At 37.6% G+C, this 11,030-nt stretch overlaps 1 protein-coding gene across 1 annotated transcript; it reads left to right on the forward strand.

The window, feature by feature from the left end:
- The first annotated feature begins 975 nt into the window (after nucleotides 1-975).
- On the forward strand, nucleotides 976-6,738 carry LOC132622741 (probable NAD(P)H dehydrogenase (quinone) FQR1-like 2). Its single transcript, XM_060337400.1, has 2 exons — nucleotides 976-1,660; nucleotides 6,348-6,738. Exons 1-2 carry the CDS (start codon nucleotides 1,143-1,145, stop codon nucleotides 6,574-6,576), a joined length of 747 nt encoding a protein of 248 aa, XP_060193383.1. The 5' UTR covers nucleotides 976-1,142; the 3' UTR covers nucleotides 6,577-6,738.
- Nucleotides 6,739-11,030: the final 4,292 nt, after the last annotated feature.

The following is an 11,030-nucleotide window of genomic DNA, read 5'->3' on the forward strand; positions in this document are numbered from 1 at the left end:
GAAGCTCGCATCAGTGTGTTGTGCGAAAGAATGTGCCACCTAAACTTAAAGTTAAGTTCTACAAAGTGGTGGTTAGATTGACTATGCTGTATGGGATAGGGTGTTAGCAATTAAGAAAGCTCATGTTCAGAAGATGATGGTAGCAGAGATGCAGATGCTGAGATGGATGTACGGGTATACCAGGAGAGATATGATTCGAAATGGAGTGATTCAGGACAAAGTGGGAGTGGCCCCCGTGGAGGGTAAGATGCGGGAAGGAAGGTTGAGATGGTTTGGTCATGTGCAGAGTAGATGTACAAATGCCCCAGTGAGGAGGCGTGAGAGGTTAAGAGTGGTGGGCCTAAGGAGAGGGAGGGGTAGACCAAAGAAGTCTTGGGAAGAGGTGATTTGGCAGGATATGACGCAGCTTCAGCTTATCGAGGACATGACCCTTGAGATGAGGTTGTGGAGGTCGAGTATCAGGGTAGAGGTCCAGTAGATTGCCGTGAGAATTTCTTTTCCGTGCTAGGAGTATTATTATCTTTGTACATTTGCTTGTTTTTTTTAGATCTCTATTACAACTTGATTGTTTCTTTACTTCATTTACGTTATTATATTATTTTTATTACTGCCTATTATCATTGTTGTCTTTGTATCTTTTCTTGAGCCGAGCGTACATTGGTAATCGCCTCCCTACCTTCACAAGGTAGAGGTAAGGTCTGCAGACACTCTACCCTCCTCAGACCTCACCTGGTAGGATTATACTGGTATGTTGTTGTACTAGAAACTTACGGCTTCACTAAAAAAAAAATTGATTCGATTTGGTTCGGTTCGGTTCGATTCGATCCGTTTTTAGAATAGTTTTGACGCCCCTAATTTTTACTCTTAACCGATTTCTAGAGATTGAGTCCTAAAAATTAATTGAGAATGGGAAAGCTTTACTCTCTTGATGGGGGTATCCAGTCTAATCCGAATTAAAGGCCCGTGGATTTCGTACCAAATGTTTTTTTCCTTAAAAGACCAATAATAAAAACAAAAAAGTCAAACTCAAGACGACGACGCTGCAGGGTAGCAAAGTCCATCATTCCCGCTACCCCATTATCATCACTCTCTGTCCACTCTACATCATTTCCGATCCAAAACTCTCACTTAACAACACAAGAATGGGTAAAGGAGGTGGTTGTGTTCCCAGCAAGAAAAAGATTTCCAAATCTACCCTCCAAAACCCACCACCACCCATCCCTGCCAATTCCACCACAAACGACACCGTTTCCATAACCGAGCCCGCAAAAACCCAAAACCTCAAACTATTCATCATATTCTACTCAATGTACGGACACGTGGAGAGCTTAGCATTGAGAATCAAGAAAGGAGTTGAGTCCGTTGATGGTGTAGACCCATTTCTTTATCGGGTACCCGAAACATTATCCGAGGATGTTCTTGTTCAAATGCGGGCCCCGGTCAAGGATGAGTCAATCCCGGAAATACCCGACCCGGCAATGCTTGAAGAAGCTGATGGGTTCTTGTTTGGGTTTCCGACAAGGTATGGGTGTATGGCGGCCCAAATGAAAGCGTTATTCGATTCGACGGGGCAGTTGTGGAAGGAGCAGAAACTTGCGGGGAAGCCTGCTGGCTTTTTTGTTAGTACTGGCACTCAAGGAGGCGGACAAGAGACCACTGCGTAAGCTTTTCAGTGACTTTTGACTAGCTGTTTTGATTCTTGATAATTGTCCAATCTTGTGGAGTCTGTTGTTATATACTCACGAGGGGGTTCCACTAGGCACCAAGTTTGATATAGAAAGGAAGACTTTTGAAATTTGTGCTTATATATTAATGAATGTCGCTGTAAATCTTTTCATAAAGTTGAATTCTTTCCAAATATAGAAAGGTATCATTCTTTTTTAGTGTTATATGAATTGGGATGGAGGGGATAAATATGATCAGTTTTATCTAGGCATGATGCATAATTAGACACCTTAACGTGACCTCAACTTGCAACTAAGCACCAAAACTTTGAGAATGCACATCTAGACACCTCAACTCGTCCCCCCACTGTGTCTAGTGGACACCCGACGCTGACGTGGCACATAAACGTTGGAGGTATCTAGATGATCATTTTGTAAGTTGGAGTGTTCAACTGACACAGTGGGGACGAGTTGAGGTGTCTAGGTTTGCATTCTCAAAGTTGGAGTGTTTAGTTTAAGTGTCTATCTATGTATTTTGCCTTTTATCTAATTTGCCAACATTTTGGAAGTAGGTAATCCTAGTATTCGGCAGGCTATATGTGTGTGTCTGCATAGGCAGAGCTAGGATTTCGACTTTATGGGTTCTGAATTTTAGAACGACAGACTGCAAGTGCTAATGACTGGGTTTTAAACTCAATATTTGTACCTATTTAGTGAATGTTTTAATACAAATACACTGTTAGAGCAAAAGCTACTAGGTTCGGCCGAATTTAAACTCAATATTTGTACATATTTAGTGAATTCTTTTAAAACAAATACACTGTTAGAGCAAAAGCTACTAGGTTCGGCTGAACCTGTATCTGGGTTTCTAGCTCCGCTCCTGTGTGTCTATGTGCGTGTTGTGTATATAGAGTTCTAGACCGAGGAAGTGGGTGCACACGCACATATGATGGATCCTCTTCTGGTCCACCTTCTATTGTGATGAGTGTCTAGCTGGAGTTCTAAACACAATTAAGGTGGAATGATACTTTTCCTTTTTGTGGTAAGACGTAGTTATATAGGAATAGCGTAATACCTGATATTTTGCTCCATCACTGTTCTTCCAAGTAATAGAGGAGAACATGTGAAAATTAGGCTTTTGAGAATCACTGCTCTTCAGTGATGTAGATTAGCTGAAGTTTTCATTTCTAGTGGCGAATTGGCAATGTGTAACTTGAGACATTAGAAGAGTACTGTTTTTTCCCCTTAATATAATGAATTTATCTGAAGTAAAAAAAAAAAAAAAAGGGCAGCCCGGTGCACTAAGCTCCCGCTATGCGCGGGGTCCGGGGAAGGGCCGGACCACAAGAGTCTATTGTACGCAGCCTTACCTTGCATTTCTGCAAGAGGCTATTTCCATGGCTCGAACCCGTGACCTCCTGGTCACATGGCAGCAACTTTACCAGTTACGCTAAGGCTCCCCTTCAATGAATTTATCTGAAGTAAAATTGTGAAAACAACCCACACATGGAACAAACCAATTTTTGTAAAAGGAAAGAAATCATCGATCTTATGTAATCTATAATGCTTTTATAGAGAACACAATTTTAGAAGCTACCGTCCATCCCAATGCAGATGGATGAAGGAATCCATTGAGAGCGCCTAAAGCTCTATCGCCTAAGAAGTCTACAAACCAGGGTCCTACAGAAAACGAAGCACCATTCGCTTTCCCTAAAGAGGCTTCCAATACTGAGATGTAATATTACCATATTGTAGCAAAAAGAGCACAATTTTCAAGGAGCTTTCCTGACCAAAATCCTTTATTATCAGAATAAACATGTCTTCCACACTCCTGATTAAAATTGTCTTCCATGCATTGACCTTATTCAAGTGATGAAATGACTGTCCTCGTGTAGTAAAGTACACTTGATAGTCCTCATGCGGAATGAAAGAATTCTTGTTGCATACTCTTGAGTCTCTTAAGAATTTGAACAAGCTGCCATTTGTAATCCATAATATCGTTCAGAAAATAGCTGCTTGTTATAAAACTGGGATTTTACTGCTGACCAATGGCATCACTCTTCCTTAACTTGAGAACTGTACCGTCTGTCTAAACAGGGAATGGAGCTAAGTGCCAGTCAACACTAGATTATGTTTGGAAATTTTTGTTTGAGTGAATTGTTAACCTTGTCTGTATACCCTGCTGTGGCCTGTGGGATGGGTGTTTCTGTGAACAAAATTCCAAAAAAGAGTAGGTGAATTTTCGGTAAGCTCTTTCTAGAGCTTGCCTAGGTGTTTAACTTGGCATTTCAGAATTTAACTAAAGGTACAAAATTGCAAAACAATCAGTCACCTTCCAAGATATGAAGCTGCTGAATAGGCTAGATGAAAAACTTGAGATATCTTAGAATTACTCCATGAATAACTTGAATAGTCATCCACTGATGTGGAAGTAGATTTCAGGAAGATGTGAGCAAAACCCGTCGAGGAATGGTGCGCACGTTGTTGTTAACTTGGATGGTGACTGTCATTGGTGACTATGATGGGAAATCACACTTAACACCTTTCAGTTTGGACTTTGGAGATTCCGTTTATAGTTGTTCAAAGTTATTAGCTCATGGTTAAGTGGCTGCATTGAGTTGAGTATTACATCAAATGGTACATTTAAGTAGAATGGAAAACCTGATGCTCTTTCAAGGGAAATGGAGGAAGCAATTTGATATAAAAAATTGAGGGATACCATTTTCTTTTCCCTTTTCTTCTTTTGGTCTTAGAAATTGGAGGGTCAGCAGATAGATACCATTACACCTTGAGTCCTTGCGTGTATTGTATTGTTTTGGTCTCTGTGTGGTCATTGGATTTTGCTTCGCAATTAATTGTTTATGTTTAAAAATTAAAATAGTCAGGAACTAGGTCTATTTAAGATGGTGATATGCTACTGCTACTCCTGAGCCTGCTGAAATCCCACTTTTTATTGGTCGTAAGATATTAATTTTAATGACTAGTTTTATTTCCTCGTATCAGAAAGAATGATAATGAGTGCTGATTGAGCAGGTGTGCTTTTTAAATTTCTAGTTTAATTTAGAATAAATTTCATCTATTCCAATTATTTGGGCGGACAGGCCTGTGTAATGAGGTACGCTGAGAATTCACATAGCCGACCCTAATTGTTTTTGAGATTGAGGTGTAGTTGATCACATTATTATCATTTCTAAAAAAAATAAAAAAAAAATCCTGATATTGCACAAAATTAATAAATAAAAACTTGAATTTTTGAGGTATTCATGTTTTAGAGCCCGTTTGGATTGGCTTACAGCTTAAAGCTGTTTGGAGCTTATAAGCTGAAAAAAATAAGTTGGGGTAGTCCAACTTATTTTTTTTGGCTTATAAGCTGTTTTCAGCTTATAAGCTGATTTAGATAAATTAAGTCAAATGGGTCCAATTATTTTTTTGAGCTTATTTTAAGCATAAAATGACTTTAAGCTGGCCAGCCAAACACTCAAAAAAGCTGAAAACAGCTTATAAGCCAACTTATAAGCCAATCCAAACGGGCTCTTATTTGGATTTAAGACCTTATTGGTGCAATCATATAGTTTACGCGTAATAGGAAAAACACCTGATTACTTTGTAAATTTTGCTGCAGTAAGAGGTTCAAGTAGGTTATTAGTTGAGGTGCACGCAAGCTGGCCCAACACCATGGTTATTAAACAAAAGAGTGTCAAGTAGTTAGATAGACTTATTGCTTCTCAAGCCACACTAGCTTTGTGAAATACCTAATCCAGTAGACTAAAATTCATGTATTCGTATTTCTTAGGACTTGCTTGTCACCGATCACCCCTTACCTTTTTTTCTTTTTGAATTTTTTATGGGTGGGTCTCTTTACATAAACCCACTTACCTTTTTTTTCTTTTTGAATTTTTTATGGGCGGGTCTCTTTACATAAACAGGTTCATGTGCTAGCTTCTAGTTTATAAGATAGCCCATTATTTTGACGGTACTCTAGAAACAATCTAGAATTGTTTAATTACATAAAGTCTATGTTGCCTGTTTTAATATTACCTACTCGAGAAGGAAGGATTAATATAGTCAAATGGTTATTCATGAACTAGAAGCATAAACAACATAATAAAGAATCATTCCGAGCTCTGTGACACCAGTAAGATAAATAATGAAAATCAAATAACATACTCAGTGAGAAAATAACAACACCTATAACGCCTAACACAATTTTGGAATTTCGGGCTACAGAATTCTTTTTACACTTAAGATATTCTCAAATTTTTGAGGTATTCATGTTTAGTTTTAAATTTTGTTTTATCTGTTAAAAAGTTTAGGACAAGTTGGTGCAATCATATACTTTATGTAATGCTAGTAGTGGCAATGCCTGATTACTTTGTAGATCTTATTGCAGTAAGGATTTCAAGTTAGGTTGACAGACTTAATTGCTTCTCGAGCCACACTAAGATCATAAAATACCTAATCAAGTATCGTAAAAATCACTCATTGCTATAAGTAGGAGTTGTTTGTCACCATTTACCTTTTTTCTTTTTTGAAATTAATGGAGCAGAATCTCCTTGTATAAATAGTCTTGCGTCTCTCTAGCTTCTTAGTTATCAGTAAGCCTTGTATATTGCCTGTGTCAATGTTACATCATTGAAAAGTAAGGAAGAGGACACTGCTTATTGTTGTGATATTTATATGTAGTTGGACAGCTATCACCCAACTAGCCCACCATGGTATGCTCTTTGTTCCCATTGGATACACATTTGGAGCTGGTATGTTCAAAATGGATTCCATCCGAGGGGGTACTCCGTATGGTGCTGGTGTCTTTGCTGGTGATGGAACAAGAGAGGCTAGTGACACGGAGCTGGCGCTTGCTGAACACCAAGGCAAATATATGGCTGCAGTAGTCAAGAAGCTGGTTCAGGGTTGATGACATTGTCTCAAAAACTTATTTTTATATTCAAACACAAATATTCGTTATTTTTTCTTTTGTAGATTGATTTCATCTCCATTTTATTGTTTTTGGCGCTTCACTTCTGATTGGATATGAAGATGCTTATTATCTTCTTTACATCTACTGCGTTGTTTATTATCCTCTTCCCCAACGCCCCTCTGGTAACAGTTTTTGCATATTCTACATTTCCTTGTCAAACATTTTTCTTGTGTAAAAGTTTGTACATGGTTCTGATATTTCTTGCCTACTCATTATTGTATTATTGAAGATATCCATTGATATAGGAACTTTTTAGATTTGTTATACCACTCTCAGGGATTTTCGTTATTCATTTTCCGTTACCTTTTGCTTATTTGGGTGCTATACCCTATCTGTTAAACAACTTTTGTTTTACCAGTGGAAGCGTTGTAATTTGGTTTCCATTGGTGCATGTTCCAATTAGGGTCCTGGACTGGCTGTTCTCCTAGCTTTTCCGACCTTCGTTTGGTCATCTTGTCTTCATTATTTTCATTGTTGGTGCACCCAGGGAGTGACTTAAATCTCAATAGAGAAGAAAACTTGAGTGGTCAAACTGTTCCCCAAACCTGCATTGGTAGGAGGTATCAGGAACCTTGTGAAATAGTTGAGAGGCATCCAAGATGGCTGTTTGTGTCTAGAACTTGAACTTGTTTCTGACGAGGTATATGTTCTGGTATACATTATTTTGAAGAATTTGTACGACTAAACAATCGGAGAAATGGGTTTTTTTAGCCCTTTACAATTTGTTTGATTTTGTGATTTTTTTATAAGTGATCTTCATTTTTTACATATAAGAGATCTAAAAAGTCACATAAAGATCTAAAAAAATCATTTTCTTTTATTCAAATTATAAGAGGGCAAGAAATCTCTTTCAAATATCCATATGACATCCGTTCATTATGTGAAGACAAGAAGGGAGGTTTTGACTAACTTTTATGTGGATGTTCTCCCTACAAGTGTGTACTAGAAGGTCTTAACTTATAGGTGGTGTCGTGTAAGTATTGAAAACATCTCGTCTCGTTATAAAGGAGGACCAGTGTTGACTCTGGAGTCTTTTGGAAAAGTAAATTTGATGAGATCCTTGGTAACTTTCAAATAAGACAGACTTACATTACATCCCCACTTTGACTTGATAAGTGGCAGAACAAGCCATTTTTTTTTATTTTTTTTTGGCAAGACTATTCCCGCAATTAAATTTGCTCATTTGACCTTTATTCTTTTATAAGTTCAGAAATTAATTTTTTAATTTTTATACAAGGTTGAGGCAACAAGAAGCTAGACGAGTATTTGCAGACCTTCTATCCCATCGGCTACATCTCCATTGAACCAATCAAACATCCACTTGAAACGGCATAACCATCAGAATCGACTACAACTTCATTGACTGAGTAAACTGGTGCCTATATTTTTCTAGGCCCTGGTACTAACTAGCCGTGGGAGGCAGGGGCTCTACCAAAAGGCGCGTAAGCACACAATCAAATAGGTGAGCACTTACCTGCATAGACTTTGCCAATACATAACATAAATATTACATCGAATGTTTTATCCACGTCCTGCAATCTCTTGAAATTTGTGGACACTTAAAAAATTTAAAGCAAAATATCAACTAGTTGGATTAAACTTTAGTCCTGATGGTACATTTTATTAGTTTTCACTAGTTGCTAGGACTCGTCTAAATTTGCTTAGACACGTTTATGTAATAAGAATTAGTCAAATGGAATGGATAGCAAACTCACATATCATTTTTTTGCGCGGATTGCCCTTCTTGGTGTGGTCTTTAAATTTTGCCCCTCATATTTGTGGTCTTTAAATTATGCCCCTCATATTGCTGGTCTTTAATTTTTGCCCTTCGCATTGCAACACTGAACGTTCACGCAGAAATCATGAGGTTCTGAGTTCGAATCCCCGCTCAAGCATAAATTAAAAAAGAAAACTGCAAGGCAAGGTTTGGGTCGCGTGTATGCCGGACCCGGCATAAACTTATGAAGGAATTACCAAAGTTATGCCGGACCCGGCATACTCATGCCTTATGGGCAGACTTGGCATAAGTATGCCGGGTCCGGCATAACTTTGAGATCTCATGTCAACTTTTTACAGTTTTTTAGTGACATCAAAATGCTCTATTAAAATTCAAGTGGTTTTTGTGTCAATGTGGCCTAAAGACTTTCTTTGCTACATTTCCTGTATTGGATATATTATAACTGCTCTTGTTAATATATTATGGGGTAGTGTTAGAAAAGAGTAGTTGTCGTGATTTTGTTCCATTATATCTAAGCCTAGTTTTTTCATGAGTATTAACACTATGATAATTGTTGACAGCATTTACATAACGATGAGTGGAAGAGGCCACAAAGTTTTTACCATGAAGCCTTTTAGTTCTATAATAATATTGGAAGGAGGACAATGAAATTCTTCCTAGGTACCCTCATCCGGTGGGGGCATACTTTTAATGGACAAACTTTTATGCCGGACCAGGCATAAACTTGGGAAGTAATTACCAAAGTTATGCCGGACCCGGCATACTTATGCCAAGTCTGCCCATAAGGCATAAGTATGCCGCGACCGACATAAGTTTGGTAATTCCTTAACAAGTTTATGCCGTTGGGGGCATACTTTTAATGGGAAAACTTTTATGCCGGATCCGGCATAAACTTGTGAAGGAATTACCAAAGTTATGCCGGACCCGACATACTTATGCCAAGTCTGCCCATAAGGCATAAGTATGCCGGGTCCAGCATAACTTTTGTAATTCCTTCACAAGTGTATGCCGGTTGGGGCATAGCGAATTTAAACTCTGCCTTGAGATTTTTTTAAAAAATTTGACTGTGTGAGGGTTCCAACTTGGAACCCATGGAGTTTAGTCAAAGGGCAAAACTTAAAGATTTCAAATATGAGGGGTAAAATTTAAAGACCACCCCAAAAGAAGGGCAATTCAGCGAATTGCTCCACCTAACCTAGGACTGCACATAATCGCTATCGTTGCTATTGGCGAAATTTAATTATTTATCCGTACTTATATTACACTAAATTAATGAAAAACAGATCGGTACTTATATTACACTAAATTAATGAAAAACAGATATGTACTATAAAATTATCATTTAAATAATAATTAAATGATATATAAACAGGTAAGTGGAAAGTAAGCGCAATGATTTCATATGGTCGACTTGAATTAATATATATTTTGATTGAGGCCGGCACCTGAATGGCACTTTTGTTATCCAAAATTTTCAAAAGGGGTTGTGGGACCTGTGATAGACCAAAATGAATTAATCGTGCAGCCCTACACGATTTATCCCCAATTTATTAACATCCTCTATTTTCCATCCGTTAACTTAAAAAAAAAAAATTAAAGGGCAAATCGTGGACCAGTACACGATTTTTCATAATTCTTTTTGCAAATCGTGTAAAGCCACACGATTTGCAAAATTAAATATCCTATGCTTTACTTTTTTGGAGAAAAGCTTGAATATGTTTCTATGATCTCCTTTGAATTTTTTTAATATTAAAGTTCTTTATCAAGTTTATATAGTTGTTGAGAATCGTACTGATGCTTTGTTCTTCATACATATTGGATACATAAATGTTTTTTTAGTTGTAGTATAAAAATAACTCTATTTTGTATGATATTTACAGAATGCGGTAGGGATATAAGAGGAGATTGTCCAATGTAGATCTAAAAGAGAGCGTCGACAGACTGGTTGTGGCACGGGTGGGAAGAAGGGACAATGTAAAAATGTCTAGATGAACATAGCATCAATACGTTTACATTCCTAACCATGCGAGCAGGTGCTAAATCGTCTAGACATTTTTACATTGTCCCTTTTTCCCACGCGTGTCACAACCAGTCTGTCGACGCTCTCTTTTAGATCTACATTGGGCAACCTCCTCTTGTATCCCTATCGCATCCTGTAAATATCATACAAAATAGAAGTTATTTTTATACTACAATTAAGAAAACGTTTATGTATCGAACATGTATGAAGAACATAGCATTAGTACGTTTCTCAACAACTATATAAACAAATTTATAAAGAACTTTAATATTGCAAAAATTCAAAGGAGATCACAGAAACATATTCATGCTTTTCTCCAAGAAAGTAATAACTCTTAGGCAGCATAGGATATTTAATTTTGCAAATCGTGTACTGGTTCACGATTTGCCCTTATTTTTTTTATTTTTTTAAGTTAACGGACGGAAAATAGAGGCCGTTAATGAATTGGGGGTAAATCGTGTAGGGTTGCACGATTAACCCATTTTGGTCTATCACAAATCCTACAACCCCTTTTGCAAATTTTGGATAAAAAAGTGTCATTTAGGCGCCGGACTCTATATTTTGATGCCCACAAGCTATTTTGCTGTGATAATTAACATGGAAAATACTACTATTTAAATTATACACATTTAG

This window comes from Lycium barbarum, chromosome 12, assembly GCF_019175385.1.
Source record: "Lycium barbarum isolate Lr01 chromosome 12, ASM1917538v2, whole genome shotgun sequence".
NCBI classification, from domain to species: domain Eukaryota; kingdom Viridiplantae; phylum Streptophyta; class Magnoliopsida; order Solanales; family Solanaceae; genus Lycium; species Lycium barbarum.